At 52.3% G+C, this 27,849-nt stretch overlaps 1 protein-coding gene across 14 annotated transcripts in view; it reads right to left on the bottom strand.

The window, feature by feature from the left end:
- Positions 1-27,849, bottom strand: part of CNTFR (ciliary neurotrophic factor receptor) — a 218,596-nt gene that overhangs the window by 88,151 nt on the left and 102,596 nt on the right. For 8 of the 14 annotated variants that reach the window (XM_065047093.1, XM_065047092.1, XM_065047097.1 and 5 more), the window contains one exon: positions 6,010-6,091. The exons of 2 other annotated variants lie outside the window; for them this stretch is intronic. In XM_065047093.1, the coding sequence (XP_064903165.1) occupies positions 6,010-6,091 (82 nt within the window). Of the gene's footprint in view, positions 1-6,009; positions 6,092-15,217; positions 15,241-27,849 lie in introns of those variants that run through there. 4 more of the 14 variants (XM_065047091.1, XM_065047090.1, XM_065047088.1 and 1 more) reach the window with 1 other exon arrangement.

Here is a 27,849-nt window from a genome sequence, read left to right as displayed (position 1 = left end):
ACCAAACCTTGCCTTCTAACCTGAGAGGGGTTCTGGAAATGTTCTGAAACCAGCTCACATACTGAACGGGGCTATAGTTCGGAGCAAGGCTGGTATTTCAGCCAGCTGGATAATGAGAGCATCCAAAGTTATAACAGGAAGGATTAAAAAATGTAATAGCTAGCAGGGAATTAATTGTTAATGGGGAATCATCATTGCAGGAGGGTGTTCCCAGTGTGGCCCCACAGGGATCTGTACTTGGCCCATTGCTAATCACAAGCCTTATCAATTATCTCAAAGGAAACACAAAACCGTTGCTGGCAAAGTTTGCGGGCGACAGAAAGGCTGATGTATATAATGGAAAGGACAAGTCCATCACACACAGAGCTCTGGAACAGTTAATAGAGTAGCCTTCCCTCGGCAAGAGCATGTGCTTTATGCTGCCAAACACAAGTCCATTCATCTCTGGCAGAGGAATGTAGGTCAGGCTCACAGAAAGCAGGGCAGCATCCCGAGGAAGACAACGCCGATAACACCTTGGCAGGAGCCACCCCAAGATGAAGCGCCAGTGTGCTGTGATGAGAGCAAAACTTGGCCTGAGATGCAAGGAGGTGTCAGGGGAAGTGGGAAGGTGTTATGTAATGAGGAGATGGAGATTTCTCCTGTTCTGGCCCAAGTGTGAAGCATGTAACATCTCTAGCCTCCTGCCAGCCACTCGGCACACACATGTGGTCCCTTTGACCTTGTCTTTCCCCAGTGTAAACAGCGAGTGCCAATTACAAAAATTGCAAAACACTCTGTTGCACGTGCATCTTGCACGGGAGTGGGGAGTGGGTGGAAAAACAAACAGCACATGACAGACATTAGTTTTGAGGAGAGGAGAGGAGAGGAGAGGAGAGGAGAGGAGAGGAGAGGAGAGGAGAGGAGAGGAGAGGAGAGGAGAGGAGAGGAGAGGAGAGGAGAGGAGAGGAGAGGAGAGGAGAGGAGAGGAGAGGAGAGGAGAGGAGAGGAGAGGAGAGGAGAGGAGAGGAGAGGAGAGGAGAGGAGAGGAGAGGAGAGGAGAGGAGAGGAGACCTTCTATATGTATATTTGGAGAGAATACTCCTGCATTCCTGTCTTAGGTTGGATGCACCCCTGGGCACAAGACCAAGCCTTGAGACCCAGGTAAGCCCATCACACTACTTGAATCTAGGCATCTTAACTGAACAACAGCATTCACACAACAATAAAAACCTACTCAGATGTCTACAAACAAACCACACGTTCCTGCGTGAAGCTACCAACCATCTCCTAAACAGAAAACCCAGAGACGCCTCCAAAAGCAAAGCAACTAGTTTAACTATGCCAGGCGGATGTCCTGGGGAGTTCCATGGGCTGATTGATGTGGGAAGAAGCAGCGTTCTTAAAGAGCAGGTTGCATCCCCATCAGCCAAAAAATGCCACAGGGAGAAGGTTGGAGAAGGTGGGGAAGGGACAGAGGGATATATCTACAGTTGGTTTCTTTTCGAAAAGGCAATTTGCATGGCTTTGCTGTGCATTTTGAAGGCTGCTTACTGGTCCAGGCTTTGTTTTAGCTGAAATGTGGACAGCATTTCTAACAAGCTGCATGCGAACTGGAGTTCCCAGGAGGCTTTGCAGCAGAACTGATTGCAAAAGATTAGCGCCAGGGCTTAAGAGAGCAAGAGAGAAGGGAAAGTAATGAAACAAAATCTCTCTTTCTTTTCCTTGGTTGAGGAATGATGGGGGCTAATTGCTTGTTGCCGATGAGAAAGAGAGGAGATAGCAGCTTCTGCGCCCATCAATAAATTATCCCCGGCATGTGACATCTGAAACACATTCATTTCCAGAGACGTTTATCTCTTTGTCTCCTCTCCTGGGTGAAAACATAATTATTGTTTAAACATGAGTTAATTCAGCAAGGTGAGAATCAATAAAGCGGAATTACTCCTTTTTTAAAAGCAGAGAAATCTCAATCTGGGACAGACGTGGACATAACTCTGGCAGAGCTGACAGATGGGAAAGATGCTCTGGTGGTGGCAGGAGCCTGGGGAAGCAGAGCTCCTTTTGCCCAGGACTGCTCTCGGGTCTACTGGGAACAGCTAAGCCCAACCATGGGCAGTCATGGCAATGAACAGAAAGAATTGAAATAATCCATCCACGCATGCTTTATGGCCTAACACATGATTATGCATGTCACCACATACACACTCCCCACTTAAGGAGCTCTGGCTATTGCTGTGGCCTCTCCCTTTTCTTTGAGGGTGCCCCTGGCCAACCAAAGCATCGCAGCAGGCAGCATCACTTCTGCGCTCTGCTGAGCCTTCCCCATCACTTGCCTCTGCTTCGAAATAAATCGGCAGCAACCACTATCTAGAGGAGGAAACACAGGAAGGAAAGCTGAGATGCCCATGATAAGGGGGATGGTACCAGGCTCTACCACGTAGTCTTCAGCCAGTTCTCCCTTCTCCGTCCCCCCCCATTTCTTCTTGCCTCTCCTGTCCATCCCCTTGTGTTGGCAGGGAGCCCTGCGGATGGGGACAACCCCGTGGATGCCTGGGGCAGCACCCATCTCTGGAGCAGGCTGACACCCACCCTGCAGCCCTGGGTTACCTCCAGCACTTACCCACACACTGGAGAGACATCCCTGGGCCACTTCCTCAGCAAGTCTGGCAGACAGGCCAAACACCACCTTACACCAACATATTCTGGCAGCTAATCCCTGTAAGCCTCATCTCGTTTTTTCCCTGTTTCTGAGTCTACCCAGTGCATTGCCTTTTCCCTTGCTAAACTCAAGAGCACTGAGATGGTTGTCCAAAACGCCCCTGGGCTGGCTACCCGGCTGGGCTGGGCAAGGACGTGTATTCAATGCAGTGGCAGCAAGAAATTGCCATCCCACCACGCCAAGCACACTGCTGGAGCCTGCCAGAGACACCCAGTGTGGGGGCTGAGCAGCAAGGGGTGATTGGTTCATAGCAGAAATAGGATTAGCTGTGCGTGCATCAAGCAGCTCCTGGCTGGCAGCAGTGCTGGCGGCTCCAGCAACACCCATGGTCCAACACGGCTGCCCCAAAATGGCATCAATGTCATAGGCAAAGACCCCACAGTGGAGGTGGGCTGAGGGCAATTGCTGTTTGATGGCTTGAACTATCCTGGGGATGAAGACACAACCTGGGAAATCAGGGTTGTTTCTCCTGCGAAGTGGCATCCCCCACCTGCATCTAAGCACCCTTATCCATCCCTGTGTCTTCCAGTTGAGGTGACACAAGGGACCATGCTGTGGGAGAACATCTCGCTAACACCATTTCACTCCCCCTCTGCCCCATGCCTGCAGCAGGACACTCAAAACCCTCTGCCCAAGATTGAACACCAGTGACCTCCTCCCAGCATCCCCCTGGGGCTGCCCTATGCGATGGCTCTGGTCTCCCACTGCACAGTGCCCACCCCTGTGGGTGGCTGGAAGTGGCTGTGCCCAACAGGGTGGTGCGGGTGTAATTTTAGAAACCTGCCATGAATGCAAAGCAAAGGAGCTCTGTGGCCAGTGTGAGGGAAAGTATCCAGATCCACTGACCTCTGAGCCTTCCTACCTCCCCCAGCCTTGCGGAGCACCCTGGGCTCCCACATCCCAGACAAATGCACCCTTTGCCCCGCCAGCCCCATGGAGAAGGACCAAAGATGAGCAGCAGAGGGGTTAATGCATGAGCAGCCTCACCTCCTCTGAGTCCAATGCTGCTTTTATTAATTCATGTGGCACTTTGCAGGACGCTCCAGTAATCACCAGGGTGCACGTGAGAGCCAGGAGCGGGTGGCCAGTCTCGCTGCACCGTGCTTGTGCTTACTTAACAGCTTGTCACATCCTCCTCACTCAAGTATTCAGTGCTAATGCATCTCTTAAAGTGCTTCATGAGCTATTAAAGTCGAGCGTGCCTCAAGCACATGATAAATGGACTCTATGCCAGCATCTTCCCCCTACTCCACCCCAGTCCCTGCCACCAGTGGGATTAATCCATCCTCCCACTCTGTTCCTGATGTGCTTCCCCAGCACCTGGCTGGTGAGGGAAGGCTGCAGCAGGGCAGAGGGGTGAGCTCTGGATGGGGGAGATGGAGCACTCACACTTCAAAGCCCTTGCCTAATGCATTACCTTGGTGTTTCAGAGAGGTGCACAGGAGGGACACACAGTCCCCCTGGGAAACAGATTGAGGACAGTCCTAGAACTGGCCTATTAGCCTTTCTCCAGCTCTTATACCAATTTTTTCTCCTTCTTTCTTTTTAACAACCCCCAGTGCAGAGCAGCCTCTCTGGTTCTTGCCGATGGGGAGAGCCCTGCCTCACTCCACGCGCCCCTCCAGGCGACTGTTGAAACTCTCAGGTCTCAGCAGCATTGCTTTCAAGCTGGTGTCCCAGACATCTTTCTCCCAGATGCAGGCAGGCATGGGAAAGAGGAGAGACACAGGGACAGGGAGGCTACGCTGCCAAACCCCTGAATCCTGCCGAGTCACAGAGCAGAAGGTGACAGTCATTGCAGCTTGCCTGGCCAGGGGCATTGCCCAGGGCTGTGCTTACTGCTGTCAGCAGCGAAACACATGGCCCCGGCCAGTGCTGGTGGGGAGCAGCATTCGTTTGACTGTCTAGACAAAACATTTCAAGTGTGTGTAACCCTGGAGTAGCTGACACTTCTGTGTTTTGTGCATTCCCTGTGCAACAGGTCTGGGCTGCCATCCCCACAGCACGGAGGGAAGCAGCACGGTGCACTCAAGGGATGCTCTGGCATCTTTGATAGCAGGTCCTTCAAGGCTTACCAGGTGTCTGTCCTGCAAACACATCAGGACCAAGCAGCACTGCTCTGCAGAAAGCATCACACCCACTGCATGCAGAGCATAGTTCAGCACTGAAATGCTTCAAGCAGGTGCCCGGGATTGCTCCTGCAATGCCACTCAGCAAGCTCCCTCCATGACCAAAGGGTGGCTGTCCCCACATGATGGGGACATGTCACTGAATTCCAAGTGCTTTGTGGCCAAACAAGCAACGCTGTCAGCTTCCAGCAATGTAAACCCACCCAGCTGGATTTAGGAGAGCCCAGTGATGTGCTCTGGCTGGGTTCCTCAATCCCACAGACCTCATGGATGCACAGGTGTCCCTACTGGAGTTAATCAGCAAAATCCTCCTCTATTGTTCACTGAAAGCAACTACAGCCAGGCTAACTGCCAGGAAAGCCAGCAAATTTTGGAGGTCCTCTATTTTGTCCCATTTTTTAAGAGCTGCTACAGGTGAACCCACAGCAGGACCCAGCCCACTGCCCCATAACCTTCCTGCTCCTGCCTGGACCAAGGATCACTGGTGTCTCTAAAATTTTGTCTCTCTAAAGCCACTGCTAAGGTGAGCCTCAAATCTCCAGCTAACCTGGGGAGGCAGAAGCTAGCGATGGGCACGGGGGAAAAGTCACCCCAAGGAGCTGGGAGTAGGAAGAGGCATCCATCCTGGTCACAGGGTGTCAGGGCTTGGGGGTTGTCAGGCTGATGCTTTTTCCCACCCACTCATTCCTTCATGGGTGGGTTGCAGAAGCCAGCATGCAGAAAAAGGGGGGTGAAGGGCTGGGAAGCAGGCCCCTGGCTGTAGGGGCACCCTGGGACATGCATGGGGGTGTGGGCAGGGTGAGGGAAACCAGTGGGTGCTGGGGAGGTGCAGGACACCCAAACCTCACAGTGGTAAGCAGGAAGGGACATATGCGTCATAGAATCATAGAATTATAGAATCATAGAATCATTTTGGTTGGAAGAGACCCTCAAGATCATCAAGTCCAACCACTACCCTAACACTATCACTAAACCATATCCCTAAGAACCTCATCTACACGTCTTTTAAACACCTCCAGGGATGGTGACTCAACCATGACAGAGAAAAGTGGTAACATCCAGAAATATAACATAAGGCAAGCCCAGAGAGTGCACTCAGCTCACCCCACGAGAGGTGCTGGGGGACTGGCACCAACATTTTTGGGACCTCCAAGGCTGAAGAGGTGGGAAGAGCCTTACCCTGCTGGCTGTGTCTCTGAGCATACACCACCACCACCGCGGTGAGCACCACGCAGCAGGCTGACGGGACAGGATTAGCCATCTGTGGAAGCAAACACAGACAGAAGCAGTCAGGGTTTGTCCCCAACAAACCTTGCTTGTGGCGTACGGAGAGCTGGTCCCTCCCAGGCACCTGAAGGACGTGATGGGACCACAAAGTGGTCCACATGGCCACAAAGTGAGACTCCACCTCTGCTACTGGGAAATTTGCTGAAAAACAAGGCATTTTGCTGGCACACGCTTCATCATTCAATGCCCTGTGGCACTTTCCATGGGAGCTGCCAGCACAAACAGGTGCCGGAGGCGATCATAAGCCTTGCATAAATGCTGCAGTTCCCTCATTTCATTTTCCACCTTTCCCTTAGGAAAGACAAATGCTGGTGCTGGTCTCTCCTTGGCAGCTGCAGCATCACCTTAGGAGCAGACACTGCTTGCAAGAGGGTTGCAGAGGTTTCTTGAAGAGATCAGAGCATTCCCAGGCACTTCGCAGCAGTAGCCAGTGGTCAGGACGTGCAAGATGCAGATCCCAACACCGGCAGTGCTCTGGTCTGGTCCCTTCTGGGACCAGACTGAGCACCATGCTGTCTGCCAGCCTGATGCAACAGCAGCAGCATTTTTGGGCATGCCAAGGACAGCATAACCCTCATTGGCGTCTTTGCAGTGACCAATGGGTGCTGCATACTGCCTCAGCCACCTACTGTCAACACCCTGATGTGCCACAGGGGTTCTCCATCTCTCTGGGCTGCAAGAAGGGCAGAGGATGCTCTGTCCCAGTGAGTCATGCTGTGTCCCAGGTGATGCTGGGGTGCCGGGGTGTGTGGAGAGGAGGTGGACAAATGACAGCAATAACCACAAGGATGCCCCATGCAGCCTTGCCAAGCTTGGAGACACCCAAGCTCTCCTTCTCTTGCAGCTGGGGCTGCTGGAAGAGACCAGAGCCAGGAGGGAGCTGCTGGGGACTATGATGGGGATGCCGGCCCACCTGCCAGGATGTAAATAGCACCATGCGTGAAAAGCAAATTACACCTTCAAAACCATTTAAACCTCTCTAATCTCCAGTGCCGTGGCAGTAATGCGCGGAGGATTGCCTTTTAATCTAGAGCATGAGTATGGGCTCGTTAGCCAGATGGCATCCATTTAAACCTAAATAAACGGGAAGCTGTACTGGCCAGAGAAAATACACTAGCAAAACATATTCCGTTACCCAACACGGCCATTGCAAGAGCCCAGATGGCCTTGGATTCGCAGCAAGACACGAGCCTTTGCAGGGCTGGAAGGGTAGGCAGTGGAGCTGGGAGTGCTGTCACGAACAGATTTTGGGGTGCAGCCTGGTCTCAAATGCCTCTCAGGGGCAGAGATGCTGAAGGGATGGGGATCCTGAAAGTGGAGAGTTGGAATACAGAGAGAGAAGAGACCCACGGATCTCGCTGCTGAATTTGCAGCGCTGGGTTTGGGCAGTGAGGGCTGGCAGCAAGAGATGTCTCCGGTGCAGCTGCAGTGGCAGAGCGCAGACATGCCAGCCCCAGAGCCCGCTCCCAGCCCAGCCCCAGCCTTCCCGGGTCACCTTGAGCAAATCACTCTCACCACCGCCCCCCTGCCTCAGTTTCCCTGCCTGTAAAACAGAGATAATGAAGATGACCTTCCTTTGAAACCTCTGAGTGAGGAGTGTTAAGTGCTAATTACAACATCATTATCATTCACTCTGCTTCTTCTCTCCTGCTCCTCTCTTTCTCCGTTCTGCTCTCTGCTCTATGTCTCCATGTGTCCCCAACATGCTCGCAGTGTGGCTCCCCTGCTGCCATCCCACCTGTGTGGCAGCTTGGGGAGTGAGTGACAGCCAGGACCAGAGGTAAGTGGCAATGACACCTCCCGGGGCAGTGCTGGCACTCAGGGCCCCGAGCTGCCTGCAAAACAGGAGCTAATTCTAACTACCAATTCAAAATTCACTTCCCACTGAATTTTCCCTTCCTGCAGCCCTAGAAGTTGATGACTGGCACCAGGAATTAAAGCAGACCAGACATTGCACCAGGACCAGAGTCCTCCCTGCTCCACAGTTCAGGTGCCCCAGATAGCACAGCCATCACATCTCTGGGGACAGTGGCAATGACAGGACGCAGGACAGGAGCCCCTCTGACCAGGCAGGCAATCAGCCTGCTCTTTGAAAAGCATGAGATCTGCTAGCTGTAGCCTTCGGTTTGGCTCACGCTGGTGCAAACATCATGGCCAACCATTGTGCTCTACATCTCAGGAAGCAAAGCCCTGCTGCTCCTCATCTTATCAGTTGTTAAAATAATTGCTTCTGCTCCTGCCCATGTGCCTGGCATGGCAAGGGAGCATTCCTGTCCCGAAGCACCAGCAGTCTCAAGGGTGATGTTGTTTGGCTACAGGTGGAAAAAGAGAGGGAGAAGGGACCTGGCTGAGGCCCCTGGGGACTCTGTGGCACAGCCAATGCCCCAGGCAGAGGCTCCCAGTGCTGGCACTCAGACCTCACTGCTCTGCTGCTTTCACCCTGCAAAATCTCATTTCTTCCCAGAGATGAGCTTGGCTGCTAGGCGGGAGGCAGAGCTATTTTAGTGCAAAAAATCTTGCCAGAAAACCAACTTTTTCTCACTTGAATTGCTTGAATTGCAATTTCCCATGCAGTATGTGCTTTGTTTGCCTGTTTTGCCCAAAGCCATGTTGTTGTTGTTGTTGTTTTTTCCAAGCACATAACAAAACCTTTGCAATTTCTGCAGATGCTTCTAATGCAAATTTTTATTTGCTGTATTTGCTCATTTAATGGTTTCTCTAGCAAAACGCAGCACACCAGCACGCAGGCGCGCGGGCCAGCGAGCAGCAGCTCGCCAGGCGTGCAGATCCCTGGGCTGTGTCCCTGCTCTGGCACGGACCAGTTGAAAGGTGATGGTGGGGAACCATATTTATTACACAGTAAATCCAGCAGTGTGAAACTCAGTCTTCTGTGGAAAAAAAGAGGTTGGAGAATATTTGCTTTTGCCGCTGTAGGGAATAATTTCTTGGTGGTGGAGAGGAGAAAGGAGCCTGGGCAGGAGGAGAGGGAGGTGAGGGGGCACAGAAGACGTGGTGGCCCAGCAGGTCTGGAGCTGGAGCTACCTCCAGCAGTCTTCCTCACAGTCCCTTGTTTACTGTTTTGGGAGAGACACACCAGTTAATCCTTCCTTGCCTCGTCCTCCGCACCAAGGTCAATGAAGACATCAATCACAGTCACTCTCAGCATTAGAGAACTCAATGTAGACATGAACATGGTCCTCTCTGGCAGTTCTTGATCTAAACCAAATACATTTCCAGTCCTGCTTTCCCTGAGCTGGATCAAGCTACACATAAATGGAATGTGGCCAGATGTGCATGAAGATAAGCCCATGGGCTGTCCCTGCAAGCAGGAGTGAAGGGGCACAGCTGTGTGACATCGACTGCCATGGCGTGATGGGGTGAGGACTGTCCTGAGGTAGGCAGCAACGGCAGAGAGGATCAAGTATTCAGGCAAAAATCAGGATGCTACCACCTGTTGAATAGTCCGAGTGTCCTCTTCTGAGCAGGCAGGGAGATGGAACCTTTCCAGCTCCCCCTTAGAAGGATCCCCAAAGCCATGGGGATGCTCTTTGGCAATGGGGTATTAACTCCCCACTCTAGAAGGAGGGTTTCCTACTGAAAAAAAGGGGTGCTTTCAATACCTGGTGTTTCCACAACAAAGTTTTCTGTTGGGCAATTTCCCGTCAGTGGCTGTTACAGGGCCTGGCTCTGAAGTGGTGGCTGGACAGAGAAAAATAGTCTATTAAGTCATTTCTTCCCCATGTACCCCCTTGCTGTCTTGCCCAGAATCTTCCAAAGGAGCTCTGCAGCACCTGTACTGCAGACAGCAGCTGCAGATGCTTTGATAACCCTGTATTACAGACACCAACTGCAAACTCTGGTATGCCTGTACTGCAGGCAGCAGCTGTAGATGCTACAGTACACCTGTTCTGCAGACACTGAGAGCAGATACTACATTACACCTGTACTGTAGGTGCCAACTGTAGAATCATAGAATAGATTGGGTTGGAAGGGACCTTCAAAGGTCATCTAGTTCGCCCCCCTGCCATGAGCAGGGACATCTTCAACCAGATCAGGTTGCTCAGAGCCCCGTCCAGTCTGGCCTTGAATGTCTCCAGGGATGGGGCATCAACCACCTCTCTGGGCAACCTGGGCCAGTGTTTCACCACCCTCACTGTAAAACATTTCTTCCTCATGTCTAGCCTGAATCTCCCCTCCTTTAGCTTAAAACCATCACCCCTTGTGCTATCATGAAGCTACAGCACACCTGTACAACAAACACTGATTGTTGACCTTACAGTACACCTGTACTGCAGGTGCTCACTGTAGATTGTACCATACATTTGTACCGCAGATGCTGATCATGAACACTGTAGTACCTCTCCTGCAGGAGAGGTCACGATCTGTCTGTCCCCAAGGTGTGATGTAGTGCAGACATCAACTGTAGCTGTTACAGTGGGAAAGGACAGAGGAAAGGAAGGAGGAAGAGAAGAAAATGAAGAGCAGGAGGGGAGGAGAGGAGAGGAGAGGAGAGGAGAGGAGAGGAGAGGAGAGGAGAGGAGAGGAGAGGAGAGGAGAGGAGAGGAGAGGAGAGGAGAGGAGAGGAGAGGAGAGGAGAGGAGAGGAGAGGAGAGGAGAGGAGAGGAGAGGAGAGGAGAGGAGAGGAGAGGAGAGGAGAGGAGAGGAGAGGAGAGGAGAGGAGAGGAGAGGAGAGGAGAGGAGAGGAGAGGAGAGGAGAGGAGAGGAGAGGAGAGGAGAGGAGAGGAGAGGAGAGGAGAGGAGAGGAGAGGAGAGGAGAGGAGAGGAGAGGAGAGGAGAGAAAAAAGTTGTTACTTCATGCTGTACACTTGCTAAGAGTCCCAAAATACCCTGGTCCTGCAATGCACCATTTGCACTGAATTCTGCTTTGCTGCTTAAGAGGAAAGAGAAGTTTTAGTATCTCTTTAATACGTGATATCAGAAAGCCTCACTCACACAGCCAGAACCCCTGCTGCCTGAAAAGCCTTCTTAAATCTAATTTAAACACCCACTGTCAGCAGGGCAATTAGCACTGTCCCCCTGGACTGTGAGCACCAGGGGGATGACTGGGCCAGCTGAAACTAATTCACTCATGGCTCTCAGGGAGGACAACTTTCCTCCCTCCACCTCCTCCCTTTCCAGTAACGAAGCAGTGTGAGAAGATGTCCTGAAGGAAGGATCCCCCAAGTCACAGCCACTCCATCATCGAGTTGGCCCAGAGAGTGCTGTCAGAACCCTGGGTGGCTGCACAGAACCTTCTGCCCTCGTGACCTAGGAGAGATGGACAGAAGATGGATGGATGGCCTTCAAAAACTTTCCCAGCTGCTTTGGTTGAAGATGTGCCCCTGATGGTAGCCACAGGCTTTCAGGGCTCTTGGCTCCAACATACATGCTGAAGCCTGGAGTTGCTCCATCTTCCTAGGTAGGATGTCTCAGTGAGAAAGGCAGTGACCAAGGCTGCTGCCTGTGCCTGTGGTGATGGGGATCTCCTGGAGGGAGCATCAGCTCAGCTAAAACCAGAGCTGCTTTCCAGGTGGTACTGCAGAACCCAGGGGCTCCAGGGATGGGATGGTCTGGGGAGAAACAAGGAATCCATGAAACATCTCAGGCTGTCTGGGACCCTGCCTGATTGGCAAGCTGGCTCCCAGGACAGGGAATTTTTTGCAAGGTGCTCCCATGCAAGAATCTGTGGAAAGGCCAGTGGGGTCCTGAGACCCCAAAGAACAAAGTCTTCACACTGCAGCTGCAGGGGCTGAGGGATTTCTGCTCCAAGAGCAAGGTGGGTTCCTCTCAAACCACACCTTGCAGCTCCTGCAAACTGACCAAGTGAACCCTAACTCATCAGGAGACTGAAACCCACACCCTTGTCCCCAGGAGGACAAGGGACACACACAGGTGTGCTATGACCTGCCTCCTCTGTGGCCTGAGGACAGGCTGGGGAACCATCACTGCAGTGTGGCTCCCTGACCACCACATCCTACCTCCATGAGCAATTCCAGGAGAGCATCACACAGGTACACCACATGTGTACCTCTCCAGCGACCCTGCCTACCAACTGCCCTCAGTGCCATGGCCATCACGGCTCCACGCTGCCGCACAGACAGCTGCCTGCTGCTGCCTGTCCTCTCTTTCCTTTTCCCACTCGGATCCTTAAAGGGGATCGCTTCCCATGGCCTGTACCTGTCCTTGTAACGACCATCACATCAACCAGCCTTGCTGCACGTGGAAAGCAGTGGTCCAAGCCCAGCCATCTGCTCCAGTGGCAATAAAAGCCAGTGCAAAGCACACGTACTAATAAGCACCAGACATCTTCAAAACCGGCGCCAGGAGAAAGCATGGCAGGGCAGGACAGGGCATGAATCCCCACAATGGAGGCTGCAGGGAAACATTAACCCAAGCCTATTCCTCAAGGACACTGGTGCCACATGTTACAGCTGTATCTGAGCCCCATGTCTCCACACTCCATGTCTCCACACCCCACATCCACACCCACATAGCCTTGGAGATGGAGGAAAGCTTGGACCAACAATGTGAAATGCCACTTTCATCCTCTTTTTACTCAACTTTTCCAGCTCCCTGTAAAGAGAGACTGCAGGAATCAATCGGATGTTTGCTTCTACTAAAGTGCCAAAGATAGTTTTTTTTCCTGGACCCTTGATTCAAGTGGGCCCTTGGGTTGTTTTTTTCCATAGATGCTTCCCCTAGTGCTGTAGAGCGATGATACCATGCCAGGGACAGACAGGGGAGGTCAGAGATGGGAGGTAGATGGGAGGTAGATGGGAGATGCTCATGGTCCAGGCACTTCCCAGTGCTCCTCCCTGGAAGCTGCAGAAATCACCCAAGACGGGTACGTGTGGGAGCAGATCCTGTTCACACCTCCTCCCCAGGCTGTGATTACTGTGGGAAGGAGCTCTTGGTGCGCTGTGGTGAATTTTTGCGCTTCAATACCCAGTCTCCACTCCAAAAACTGCACTATTAATGATGGCGAACAAAACCCAAAATAAAATACAAAAGCAAAATCCACCTTCCATACACTGAGCAAACAGCTACAAACATTTTGGGAAGGTTCTGCTGCCTCACACCAGGTTCAGTTTGTAATTTCCAGGCAAACACTGGCAACATTTCTTATTTTTGTCTGCAGGATTGCATTGCCCTTCAAATCCTGCAGGATGTGACCCCACCTGCAGTCCTGCGTCCAGCTCTGGAGCCCTCAGCACAGGACAGACATAGACCTGTTGAAAAGGGGCCAGAGAAGGCCACAGAAATGATCAGAAGGATGGAACAGCTCTGCTGTGAGGACAGGCTGAGAGAGTTGGCTTGTTCAGTCTGAAGAAGGCTCTGGAGAGACCTTATTGCGGCCTCTCAGTAGTTAAAAGTGGCATATAAGGAAGATGGGAAGAAATTTTTACACGGAGGGTGGTGACACACTGGCCCAGGTTGCCCAGAGAGGTGGTGGATGCTGCATCCCTGGAGACATCCCAGGCCAGGCTGGACGGGGCTCTGAGTAACCTGATCTAGTTGAAGATGTCCCTGCTCATTGCAGGGGGGTTGGACCAGATGACCTTTGAAGGTTCCTCCCAACCCAAACCATTCTATGATTCCATGGTTTTGCTCACAACCCTATGTTACACCTTGAGGAAGGTCTGTGGCCAGGTTGCTTTATGAACTTCCCAACACCCCTTAAAATGCAAACCTCCTGGGCAGAGAAAAGCATCCTAGCATTACAATCCAGACTGTACCATGGCCATGTGCTGTCCCGAGCAAAAGAAAGAGGAAAGGAAGGACAGAGAGACATCATCCAGACTTCTTCCACCAGCTGGATGCCCATGGCACAGTGGACATGGTATAGGGCAGCATGGTGTTTCCAAGCCTCTCCAAGCCTCAGGAGCCTGGTTGCTGGTAATGGCAACTTTCAGTGGGGTCTGGCCACAGGACCTTTAACATCCCCCTCAGTGGCACCTGGGGGCACAGGGACAAAGGGTTTTGGCTTCAAATATGAAGACTGCACCTCTCAGCAGCCCAAACTTGGTCCTCTGGAGATCTGTTTTCTGCAACACCTCTGTGAGGCGCTGGACACCAGTGTGGACACTGTGTCTGAGTTCGCTGGTACTGGGTTACTCCAATGCTACCACACTGGCGAGGCGAAGGGCACCATAGTGCTGCAGCAACACAGGGACAAGCGGGGTGAAACCACCAGCTGCTGCCCCAACCCAACTGCTGACACCCTGCAGCCCACAGGACCCCTTCCACCCCAGTGCACACAAGACCAGGCTGGCTTGTCCCCAGAAAACCTCCTGGTGGTGATGTACCCAAGCCAGGGGCTGCTACAGCTCAGTCCCAAATCAACAAACACAGCCAAGGACTGAGTCCACAGCATCACTGCTCAGAAAGGAGGGCAGGTGTGCTTTTTGCCAGCATGCTGAGACAGCTGGGGAAGGATCAGAGCCTGAAGCCTGCATTGCAGGAGCTCAGAGACATCAGCAGGATTGGAGTGAGAAGCGCTGGAAGAGACCTTGGCAGCCCATCTTGTCCAGGGAGGGGATAAGATGCTGGCTTAGCAGCTGGGAACATAAGGGAGGGAGCATCCAGTTGTACAGAGCTTCCTGGGCATTTTAATTTTGGCTTGTTTGGTCTTTTTTTTCTTTAACTGCTTGGCACAGAAGAAGCCACTCCAATGACTCTGAAACCACCTCCCCAGAGATCCCTTGGTATGATTTGTTTTCCTTTGCTTCATCTCTCCCCACACCTGCAGCTGGAGCTGACAGGAGGAGGGGGTGAGAAGGGGCCAGGCAGCCTCTGGGGCGCAGGGAGGACCACGGGCATTGCTGGGGGCAGGCAGGGACTCAGGATGGTGGGGACTGCGTGCTCCCCACTGGTCTCTGCTTGTTGCCCTTCCCCATCCAGGTCCTGCATGAGATGCTGGGCTCCCCACTCTGCAACCCATCCAGCCATCCCAGGAGCTCCCTCCATTCTTTGGCACGTGGGCCTCCTTCCTGGCACAATGGACCACCAGGGACAGCAAATGGCGTGAGGAGAGCATCAGTATGGTCCAAGGATCAAGCTATGACCAGGCTGTGAGCCCACCCCAGCCCTCCCCTCTCACCCGCTGCTCCATGGGGTGCAGGGCGATCCTCTGAGCTCTCAACAGATGGGGTGCCCCAAAAGAGGAGTGCCGTTCCAAGTGGGTGAGCAGGTTGAAAGGCACATCACCAGTTTGCATGCTCGTCAAGCTGCTCTGCACTTGTCTGCTCATGAAACACAGCTGCACTGCAGCCACCCCTGGTTGTGCCCCACTGCACTCTTCACAAGCCACGCAGCCCCTCTGCACCCCAACCCACCCCACCTCCACGGCCAAAGGCTGCCCTCAGCTGACCAGCAGGTTTGGCCGTGGTGGGTGGTGCCTGATGGCCTCGTGCTTCTAGGTTTGCATGAACACCAATGTGCCTTCACCTCCAAATACCCGCAGCACACTTCAGGCATGAATTTGCAAACAGCACAACGTCACAGTGTCCTGGAGAGTGGTCCCTGCAATGCTTTGACACCACCAACCACCCTAGGGTTACCAGCCCACAAGCCACTGTAGGGACACAGGCCATGCCAGGCAGGCAGGACAAATGTGACAGTGGGGATGTTTGTCCTACACTTGCATATGTGCTTCCCCCTGCCTCCCTTCCCACCGCAAGGATGCTGCCCCAAACCTGCACATCCTGGAAAGAAACACAAGCCCCTCACCAGATGGGGTTTGATCCTCCCCAGTTCCATCCAGCTTCTCCGCTTCACTCACCCTGTGCTGTCCCCAGCACGCCCTGTGCTGCCTGCTGAAGACTGTCCCCAAATGCCACAGTGGCACCTGTTTTTTGCAGTTGGCAACCAAGCACACTGCAAAATGGTGAGTTGGGGGAAACAGATGCATGGGACTGCTCTGTGACACCCCAAGGACAAACAAGGAGAATGACAGTGCAGGGAGAGACTGACCCTCCCCTGAGGCAGGGGCAGCCTATGACAGCGATGTAAGGGGGGGTCTGCTGCCAGCAAGCACTTTGGTAGACATAGGGATGGACCACTGAGCCAAAACTGGGGATGGTGGTGGCACCGGGGTGATGTGCCTGCACACTCCCACTTGCAAACACCTTCCTGGGAAAACAGCAGGGAGGAACTGACCCCTTTTCTCTCCCAACCTCCCAAACAGCCCCACTCGCACATCAAACCTTGCCATTTGGGCAGGGAAAAATTTAATGAAATATAACAAGGGAAAGTGTAGAGTCTTGCATCTGGGTAGGAACAATCCCAGGTTCCAGTATAAGTTGGGAAATGACCTATTAGAGAGCAGTGTAGGGGAAAGGGACCTGGGGGTCCTGGGGACAGCAGGATGACCATGAGCCAGCACTGTGCCCTTGTGGCCAGGAAGGCCAATGGTACCTGGGCTGTATTAGAAGGGGGGTGGTTAGTAGATCGAGAGAGGTCCTCCTTCCCCTCTACTCTGCCCTGGTGAGACCACATCTGGAATATTGTGTCCAGTTCTGGGCCCTCAGTTCCAGAAGGACAGGGAACTGCTGGAGAGAGTCCAGCGCAGGGCAACAAAGATGATTAAGGGAGTGGAGGAAAGGCTTATGAGGAAAAGCTGAGGGAGCTGGGTCTCTTTAGCTTGGAGAAGAGGAGACTGAGGGGTGACCTCATTAACGTTTACAGATATATAAAGGGTGAGTGTCATGAAGATGGAGCCAGGCTCTTCTTGGTGACAACCAATGATAGGACAAGGGGTAATGGGTTCAAACTGGAACACAAAAGGTTCCACTTAAATTTGAGAAGAAACTTCTCAGTGAGGGTGACAGACACTGGACCAGGCTGCCCAGGGAGGCTGTGGAGTCTCCTTCTCTGCAGACATTCAAAACCCATCTGGACACATTCCTGTGTAACCTCATCTGGGTGTTCCTGCTCTGGCAGGGGGATTGGACTGGATGAGCTTTCGAGGTCCCTTCCAATCCCAAACCTACTGTGATTCTGTGATTCTGTGATATGTGCCGGCAGCTGTCTTGCTGTCACTGCCCCCTCGGTTTACAGCAGGACCTCACTGACCCCAGCTCCCCACCAGTCCACCCATGACCTGGCATCACCAGGACAAGCCAAGGGAAGGACAAAAGCAGCTGTGAGAGGCTGAAACACAGGGTTTCTTCCCCACCAGCACTGCCAATAATGGGCCAGGGGCACTCACAAGCCACAGGCTGGTGCTGCTCACCTGTCTCCAGCTGGTGCCTCTTTGGAGGCTCAAACTGCTGCAGCCTGGAGCCACAGGTGCACATGGGGCCACTAAGGGCACCTCGGAAACCCCCTGGGGACCCTCACCCTCCCCAGGATCCTGCCCCAGCCCCACAGGCGGCATTTGCTGAGAGCAAGCAGAGGATAAGGAGGGAGGAACACAGTTGGCCCAAGGCAGCTGTGCTGAAATAAAAGGCAAGAAAGTCTCTCACCCAAAACTACGGGAAAATTTAATTATCAAGGACAAAACACCATCTGTTTGTGTGGACTGTGACCTCCCGCTGGCCCCTGGCTTTAACAGCTCTTAAATTAGCATGTTTGTTAGGGGGTATTAGCTGTCTGACATCAGGGAAGCAGTTCCCATGGGGCGAGGAGGGGGACGGAGCGGCTGCAGCAGCGAAATGCGAGCGGCTGTACAGCGAAACGCGTGCCGGGGCAGCGCGGCGGGCTCAGTGGCGATGGGGTGAAACAAAACACCCCTTTGGAATGAGGATCCCCTCTGAGCACAGCTCTTGCGAGCAGTGATGAACTCCAGCAAGCCCAGCATCGCTGCATGCTGCCACTGGCAGGTGAGCTGTGACGTGAGACCGTGTTTGGGTCTCGGCCTCTTTCCAAAAAAAAAGAAAGAGCTAAGAAGACTTAGGCTTGGAGGAAGAGTTTGCTATATAAAGTCAGCAGAATTAAATGAATACTCAATATAGGAGAAACTGGGTTAAAATCAAATTTGTTTCTAGCCCTGCAAACGAGGGGAGATACGCACATTGGTACCACTCGCAGGAACTGATTAAGTCCCCAAATGATATCAAACTGTATAGATTTCTTTCTCTTTCTTTCTCTCTTTTTTTTTCTTTCTTTCTTTCTCTCTCTCTTTTCCTTTCCTTTCCTTTCCTTTCCTTTCCTTTCCTTTCCTTTCCTTTCCTTTCCTTTCCTTTCCTTTCCTTTCCTTTCCTTTCCTTTCCTTTCCTTTCCTTTCCTTTCCTTTCCTTTCCTTTCCTTTCCTTTCCTTTCCTTTCCTTTCCTTTCCTTTCCTTTCCTTTCCTTTCCTTTCCTTTCCTTTCCTTTCCTTTCCTTTCCTTTCTCTTCTTTCTCTTCTTCTTTCTTCTCTCTCTCCCTTCCTCCCTTCCTTCCTCACGGTTTGTGGGGTGCAGCACCCAAGGTGGGCATACCATCACCCTCCTACCAAACAACACCAGCTGCAGCAAGCTGAAGTTGATCCAGCTACTTGGGAGAAATACAACTGATCTGGGAGAGGTTCCACTTTGCAAGATCCCATCAGCTTTTTTCTCCATCACCTGACCTTTGCTCTGTGAGCTCTGCTCTGCTTTCAAGCCCTACAACTACCACAGATGGGGCTGGAGGTGAGGGTGAATGCTGACAGCATTGCTCCTCTAAGGCACTTTTTCCACCAGTAAACCATCAAAGCCAAGTGTTGAACGTGAAGGTAAATGGCCTCTCTGACTTGCCATAAAGACTCACGTCCAAGAAGCATGGATCCAGGCTTAATTTCATCCTGGGACAACTCTAGGGGCTATAGCTTCAGAAGTGGCGAGACTGCAGGAGTGTGCAGGGAAGTGCTGGACACTCCTGCCCAGCCTCACACTTTCAGCCACCATTGTGGCCCATCACCCTGCTGCCCATCACCCTGCTGCCCATCACCCTACTGCTCACCTCCCTTCTGCCCATCTATCTGCTGCCCAACACCCTGCTGCCCATCAACCTTCTGCCCATCTACCTGCTGCCCATCACCATACTGCTCATCACCTTGCTGCTCAACACCCTGCTGCCCATCTACCTGCTGCCCATCACCCTGCCTTGTCACCCAACCTCTTGCTGCATTCTCCTGGCTCTCCTTTCCTCCCAGGCCACAAAACTAGCACCCATTTCCCATTCTTGTGCCCCTGACAGGTCAGCTCCTCTCCAGCTCCACACCATGTTCATGTTCCTTGAAACTACCACATGGTTTTGTCCCTGCACTCAATAGGAGAGACAGTCCCAGGTCTTGTGCTGTGTATCCGCTCCTCCTCAGGCTCCCTATCCCTCCAACCATTGCTCTGTCTCTTCCACCACAAAACCTGAACATGTCTTTTCTCCTTCTCACCTCTGCAAGCAAAACAGCCACTGTATAAAGAGCAGCTCTTGCAATGCCAGACTTCGCTTGGAAGTCCCCTTGCCCACCTGCACACCAGTGATCTCCATCCCAGGAGGCTAGTGTTCTTCAAACCTGCTGCCTGAAGCCTGTGTCCATCCCGTCCCACTTTCAGGGACCAGGCAGTAGGCAGGGACCCAGCTGCCAGCCCCTGCCTGACCACTGCCTTCCACCGTGCATGGCTGGGCAGATGTGGACGATGCGTGCACTTTATCTCAGGACCCTGCCTGCAAGGTCCATCACCAAAGGACAAAAAAAAACATCAGCTGAGAGCAGCTGTGGAGTCCCTGGTGGCCTCCAGCCCTCTCCCAAACTCTGGCTCAACTCCATTTAGTAGGGCAAGACTCCATTTAGGGGAAGGCTTGTTTTTTGATTAGAAAATATTAATCAGCATTTAAAAATAAAATAATTAAAAAAAAAAAAAAGTGTCAACCAGCTGGGGCTGCAAAAGCTGGGGCTTTTTGGCTCCTGACTGAGTACTTTGATAGAAAGGCTCTTTGGAAGACGCTGTAGAAATACTTAATTTCTCCCAAGGCCTGCATATGGGGCTCATCACTCGCGCATATTGCACAGGAATATTCATGTGCGCTGGCCTCCTGCTACAGGATGACGAGGGTATGCCGGTGCAGCATGCAGAGGGGCTCCTTCCCTTCCCATTTTTTTTTTCCTTTGGAAAAGGAAAACACTGTATTTCACTTTCAATCCTCAAATATTCCTCAATGGCAGAACAAAGGAAAAGCAGAGCCAGAGTAAGGTCTCCTCATACACTTGCTGTGCTCACCGCAGGTTAAAGTCACAGATGAGCAGCAAATGGCTGAAAACACATTTCTGTCCCTTTTTTTTTCCTTTCTGGTTGCCTGAGCCCATTCTGATGCTGCCTGGATGGGGACCAGGAGCCTGACTTCCACCTCCCTGGCATGGCAGGAGGTTTCATGTCAAACCCCAGCTCTCCACCCTGGGGACATGGAGGCTGCTCATCCTGGACCTGCCACCAGGTACATCCTTCAGCTAAGGCTCTTCTGCAGGGCTTGGGGAGGGCGGAAACAGGCCACTGCAACAGAGCTGAGCCTGTCCCAGCGAGGGGATGTCTGCCATGGCTTGCTTGGTTCCTCATCTTCCACCAGTGCTGCTGGCTCCCCACCCTTTCACCCTTAGCTTTTGCTTCAGAAGCAGTTAAACTGAGAGTTTCCTGCAGCAAGCCAATGAGCTGGTTTTGACAGGAGCCAAACTCATGCCAAGCATCTTCGCACCCTCTTCCAGGGATGCTCACCTCCAGCAAACACTTCTGTCCCCTCTATGAGCCCCGACCTCTGAGGTGCTCTGCCTCCTGCTCTGCAGCCTGCCCAGGCTGCCTGATCTCCTTTAACCTTTCCAAGAGGGTTGTTGCTCCCTGTCTCCAGCTCTGGCAGCACCCCTCATCCCCACCGCCCCCCAAAAAACTGCTCTCTGCAGCTCCAGCACCTCCCAGCACAGCATGCAACAACCCTCGCTGGAGTAGATCCTCCCTGGCCCAAAAGAACCTTCCTCCTGGCAGGTGATAACTCACAGCACTAATTAGGAGAAACTCCAGGCAAGAAGATGGGGGGTAGGAAAAGAAACCGTCTGAGTTCCCTATCTCTGTGGCTGAAGTGAGTCTGACAGTGGCTCGGGGAGAGAACATTGCTGCAGAGGCTGCAGAGGAGCCTCTGAGCAGAGCAGTGTGTTTGTGCAGGGGTCAAGTCATAGTTTGTAAACACACCTGTGAAAAGTATTAATGAAAAAACCCTACTAAATCTTCAAAACAGAAATAATTCCTAAGTAACTGTGCACACAAACAAGCACACAAACACACATACACGTGCACGCTTTATTAATATTGTTATTTTTTGGCAATCTTTCCCAACCAGAGGGGAAACGGGATGTTGGGTACACACCTAGGCAGGGTCTGCAAGATTCACTATGGGAAGAGAAGTCAATGAAAACAAAAAGTCCTTAAACCACATCTGGACTATTGTGCCCAGTTTTGGGGCTCCAGTACAAGATGGGCATTGCTGACCTCCACCAAGTCCAGTGAAGGGCCACCAGGGTGGTGACATGGCTGAAGTACATGGGGATGAGGACACGTTCAGAAAACATAGCTTGTCTAGCCTGAAGAAGGGAAGGTTTCGAGGGAACCAAACAGCAACCTCACAGTGCCTACCAGGAGGTTATTGAGATGATGGAGACAGACCCTTTTCCTCCATGGTGGGAAGACAAAAGACAACAAAAGCACGAGCTGCAACAGAAGAGGTTCTGGTTTGCTATAAAGAAGCTGGCAGTCACCCACTGGAAGATTAATCCAGACAGGCTGTGGGGTCTCCAGCTCTGGAGGTTTACAAGACCCAGATGGACAAACTAAACTGCTCTGCATTCGGTATTCACCCTGCTTGGGGCAGGAGGCTGGGCTGGAGAGCCCTCATAGTCACTCCTCACCTGGATGGATGTAGGAACACGCCATTGCTGGGAAAAAATAAATATAAATAAGTCCCCCACAAACTCCTGGAGGGGGACGACTCAGTCCAAGGCTCCTTTCAAACATGTTGGAAAGCAAAATATGTTTGAACAAAACTGGTCAGTGCTTCGCTTGGAGTGGGATGGAGACCCACTGGCTGGCTGCAACACAGCAGGGCCAGATCCTGAGCTCAGCGCAACCCAACTGATGAAATGGAGAGCGAGGAGACGTCTGTCTTTCCCTCTGCCAAGCCTCCTTCTGTGGGGACTGACTTGCACGACACCAGTAAGTGATTAACGAGCGGCCGAGCCCGTCAGCATGCAGGCTGCGTGCATGGGTGCTTGTGTGCGTGAGCGCCGCTCCCCCAGACTCGGTGGGGAGGGGAGCTGGGGGGAAGAGCGCTGACAAGAAGATGATTAATTGAATTGCAAGGGGGAGGAAAAGTAGCGTCCGCTAAAACTATCAGGCAGTGCGAGCATGGGAAAGAAACTCGGAGATGCTGTCCCCATCCCTACTCCGCACGCATTGCGCCTCCCAGCTCCGAGCTGCTCGCCAGTCCCTTCCTGGCTTCTATTTTTGCAGGTGCAATTTCATATTTGAAAATAACCATGCTGCACACGCACGTATATTTTTTTTCCTCTCTATCCCCCAGCTCATTGCACACGGAAACAGCAGCAATGGGAGAGCAAACCTCCCAGTCTGCGGCACACGGCAGCAATTAGACATCCAAATGCTCATTACCCCACGCCTCTGGGCAAAGGTCCGCAGCCTGGGCTCTCCATGCCGCCTGCACCACCTGCACCTTGAAAACACACATAAAGTTACCATTTATCACCAACATAACAGGAAGAAAAAAACCAACAAAATTATGAAATAAAAGAAGCTGAAAGCTTAAGCCTGGCTCAGCTCCGTAATCTTGCTCAGAGTTTGTAAATTATATCCCAAGTGCTGGATCTGGAGCAATTGCACTATCAGCAAAGAGGGCAAGTGAGCTTCTGTTCCTCATTTGTTGCAAACAGGCTCAGCTTGGGTCACCAAATAGATAGTATGGAGATGCAAAGCGGTACACGCTGTTCCACTGCACCACTGCCGGGGAAAGCACAGAGGGGGAAGGTGACGGCAAGGGGATAACCTAAGGGGACACTGGAAGGAGCAATGAAGAGATTTTGTCATGGCCAAGGTCAAGGCCAGCACTCTGGGAACCTCCTGCCTCCAGCTTCTCCAAGGAGGAAGACCAAAAGGTCTTCCTGCAGAAAGGAGAGGATCCTGAGGTTCAAAGCCTTGGGCTGGAAAATTAGAGATGTGATCTCACTGGTGGCCTCTCAATGCAACCATAGTGCAGATGACAAACACCAGATCCTTGCTACAGCGAGCACCATGTGAGCAGGGCTTTGTGAACACTAGCAGGAAGGCGATTTACACTGGGGTGAAACATGGCCCAAATCTAGGCTGCTGCAGCGTGGTTATTACCAGCCTTCACTCAGCAAGGCGATTCCCAGCCAAGACGACCAGTTTGGAAAATTAACTTGGTGCGTTGTTCAGCACTTTGCCCCTCAGGTAATGAGCGGAGCCGTAGACAATTTCATTGGAGGGCTTCATGAACCACTTGTACCATTGACATGGTTTAACAGACTGCTGTTTATGAGACAGAGCAGTATTTAAAAGACACATTTCTCTCAGAGCCGCACATAAAATTTGATAGCTAAATAGCTGTAAATGCTACTGAAGTCTGACAACTCGAAGAGGAATCGGGGGTCTGTCATGCGGAGTATCTGTCAATACACCCGGCCCCGCAGAGCCAGCGAGACTTCCAGTCTCATAAAACCTCTTTTATATTGGAAGTGAGAATTTGTGCAGCGCATATGAACTCTCTTTTATTGGGCTGGTGTGATGCTGAGAAAATGCAGTTAAAGTTGTACAAGTCCTCCTTGGAGCGCTATTGGGGTGCCTATAAATAAAAAGCTTTATCCCGGAATGGGTTTACTAAATAAACCTGCTTTAATTGGGGCTCATGCCGAGCAGCAGGTGCTCTCAGGAAGAGTGGGTGTCTCCCCTTGACACTGCCCATTTGCACCTGCCAAGCAGGACCAGTCCTGTACAAGAAGGTCTCTGGCCTGTCTCCCTGATTTTGGGGCCAAGAAGAGCATCCCAACAACAGCGCATCTCCATAGCCTGGCACTGCTTTCCTCTTCCCCCACAGACATCCACGGCCCCCCATGGTGGTCCCAGCTCTCAGCCCCAGCCCAGCTGCTGCCCTGAACCTGGTCCAGACCCCCGTGCCTATGCAGCTGATTCGGAGAGCTCCCAGGAGCATCTCGGGCTGGAAGGACCACAGACCCACCTTCAGCACCCAGTGGAAATGGAGTATTTCCGAATCTTCACGAAGGCCTGGAGCGCTCCGGCTGGGGAGAAAGATTTGGGCCAGCTCCCTTATCCCCCAAAGAATCCTACATCTCTTCTGTACAGCTGCATTAATTATTTCATCTTAGTCTGGCTTCCTCATTAAGCTAACCTAGACGGCCCACGGCTGAGTGACAGAGAGCTAGTCTGCAAGAACCCAAGCCAGCAGCGCTGGAAGCCATAGTCTTGATGTGATTTACGTGGATTAATATTACACATATCTCAAACAGGCAATCTTTAGAGGACCCGAGGCTGCCGGATGGATGGAGGAAAGCCCACGCAGAGCCGGCAGCGCAGCATCCGGACCGAGCCTGGGTATCAGCATCTCACCCCACACTTGGACAGGAGGGTTGAGCCCAACTGCGGGAGCAATTCCCTCATGGATGCCCTGGAGGTGTGGGGAGCAGAAAGCCCCATCGCTGCTGCCAGCGGACCCGAGTGTGACACAAAACATCTGTGTAAAGCAAGGGCCGGGAAGCACAACTCCTCCGGCACCAGCAGCAGGAGAACCCCTTCGCCCCACGGATGTGGCTACAAGTTCAGCTAATTTTGGCATTGAGCTCCCCTTGGGATGTCTGGCTTTCGTGGGCTGTAAGAACAATGCTTCGGAGCATTACGCAGATCCCCTTTTTCCAATACTGCCAAATCTGCGGCTTTTGTGTGAATCCACCGCATTTTGCCATCTCTGCAAACAAGTGTGTAGAAATATAAGACTTCAGCCCCTCGGAAGCCTCCAGGGAAAATTCAAAGCAATGAAGAAATATGAGTTGTTTTTCCATGAACCCATCAAAAAAGGAAAGCTAAAAAACACCCTGAAAAACCTCACGTTACTTTTCAGCCCAGTTTTGCCAGCAGTACAGGTCTTTTTCCCACAGTCTAAGGAATCAACACATTTTCAAATCACTCCTGCTTATGGTATTGAATATCAGAAAACTATTGCCTTTCATTCAGCAGCTGTTTTGGGACACCTAGGGAAAAGGCAGGCAGTCTAAGCTTAGCAAAACACGACAAAAGGCTTTTAAAAACTAGTTGCAAGGACTGGAACGGGAAAGGAGAGATCTGCAAGGGGTGTGTGTGGAGAGGAGGATTTCAGGGTCCCGACACCCCTCCACAGCCTCAGTCTCCCTCAGCGGCACAGGGAGCATTGCAGTGCTGCTCCACTTCTCCGGCTTCTCAGAAAACGCAGGGACATGTCCTCATTTTCCCAGGAAATCATCACTATTTCCTGATTTACCCACCTTCAGCTTCTCCAACACATGGATGCCCTAGAGTCCCTGTGCTGCCAGTGAGGAGTGGGCAGCTCCAAAAATAAACCAAGCAGCTCAGTGCATTAAGAGGAAACCAAATAGAAGGAAAATCAACAAGCAATGAAGGATTTGCTGAAATAAACTTGCCCTGCGGCAGTACAAAGCACTGGTCTCCTACATGCTTGTGCCATTTAATCTCCTTGTGCCCCCAGCAATAGCTCCATCCTCCTCCTTCTCACCCTGTGTCCCCTGCCTCAATTATAGGGAGAAGAACCAAACCCCAGAGCTCTCCTGAAACGAGGGCATGGACCCAGCCACCAGCTCCGGTGGCTTCCTCTGCCTATCACACCTGGCTTCAATCAGCCAGCAGGATTGTGACCCTTCACTGGGGAAGGCTGACAGCCCAGCAGACCACAAGAAAGGCACCAGAAGGGAGGGGAGGTGGGAACAGTCAAACGCAGCAAGCATCAGCTCTTGAGTCATTCAATGCTGGTTAAACTTCCCCAATGATACCCCTGTGTGAGGGACGAGAGCAGGGCACCTTGTCCCCGTCCTATCTGACCCCTGGTTCTCACCTGGCCTCCACAGACCCACAAAAAAGCCTTGATGCTCCCAGGTAAGCAAAGAGCCACGACCGCCAGGCTTCTAGCAAAGACAAACTGCCTCTCTCCTTCCTCCCAGATTGCAAGCAGATGTGTGCTTAAATTACCTGCTGCTGACGGTGACGCTTAGCAAAGCGCCGTGGTCTAGGAGCAGAACGAAGAAAAAACGTGTGAAACGAGGGAGGGGAGGATTAGCGGGAATTCAGCTGGCTCTGGGAGGGCAAAGCGTCACCGTTGCAGAGAACAAATGTCACTTCTAACGCAAAAGGTGCATTTGTGACAGCAAGCTCTGACTTTGCTAAAGACAAAGGAGGAAAGGCTGTGGGGTTGGGTCTGGGCTCCGCAAAGGGAATTGCTCCCAGTCCACAGCATGCTACAGGAGCAGCCCTGCTTGTGTTACATGGCCTTGGCTTCCTCTCCTGAAGAAACTCTTCAGCCCTGTGTACCTGGATGCCTGCACAACTTGTACACCTTGGCTCCAGACTGCTTTGAACTACCTGACCTGGCTGCTGCCCATGTTGGCTCCCATGGTGGCTTCATACGTTCATCCATCCTTCTCCATGGGTCTCCCCAGTGGTGCCATGGGAAGCCCATCGGCAGCCCCTGCACCCAGGAGGGCACAGACAGCCAGGGCCCATCTTAGAGGTGCTAAGAACAACCCTAGAGGAGGAAAAGCCTGGAAAAAGGAACCTCCATCACGATGCATGAGGAAAATTGGATCCCTGTGCTCTGCACCACTTCTGTCCCTACTCAGAGCTGGCTTGTACTCATGCTGGCAACAGCTTTCTCCTTATGGGAGGCTGTCCAAAGCCTGCAGCATCGGGGCACGTCCTTACATCAAAAGTCAGGCTCCAAGCGATGCCTGCTGAGAGAGCTGGGATGTAAATGCAGCCCAGGAGAGCCCAAACACTGTACTTCTACCACACTATGGTGGCAGCGGGTTGCTACAAGGACCCCTGCTCTCTGGAAGAGCATCCAAGGGGGTCTCCCACCTCCCAGCACCCTCCTGCACAGCAGGACTGCATTTTGCAAGCTGAGCCATAGAAATGAAGCCCAAACCTGCTCCCCTTCCCCCTCGCTGCTCCCAGCTTGCTCTCTGCCGAGCCCTCGCGGGTCACACGTGGCGTCCCACTTCCCGGCACAGCTCCGCTGGCTGGAGCAAAGAGCGGAGTCAGACCCCAAATTGCAGATTAGTGCGTTGGGTTCATGCACGGGAAACAAAAGATCGGAAATCTCTGAAGTGCACAGCTGGAATCCACACCCTGACCATGTTTTTGTGAGATATCACGTACGTTTTTAAAAGCTATCTAGAGAGGGTTCTGCTTTAAAACAAACTGACACCACTGCCTGTCACACTGACCAGGACCGTCAATTGCTCCATGTCCCCCTCAGGCCATGCTCATCTGTGGCCTTTAGCCTTAGGTTATGAAATTTTTCAAGGAAAGGATTAAAAATCCTCCTCTGCATTCATTCAGCACCAGCTGTGGAAGGAGAGTGGGAAGGGAGGAACGTGCAACCCAGAAAAATCACTGCAGGATAATACATGCCAACACCCCGAAATGATGGTCCCCAGAAACCTTGGGGTTTCTCACTCCATTGTATTTACGGCCTCAC

This window comes from Columba livia, chromosome Z, assembly GCF_036013475.1.
Source record: "Columba livia isolate bColLiv1 breed racing homer chromosome Z, bColLiv1.pat.W.v2, whole genome shotgun sequence".
Lineage (NCBI taxonomy): Eukaryota > Metazoa > Chordata > Aves > Columbiformes > Columbidae > Columba > Columba livia.
This window is presented reverse-complemented; position numbering and strand designations above follow the sequence as displayed.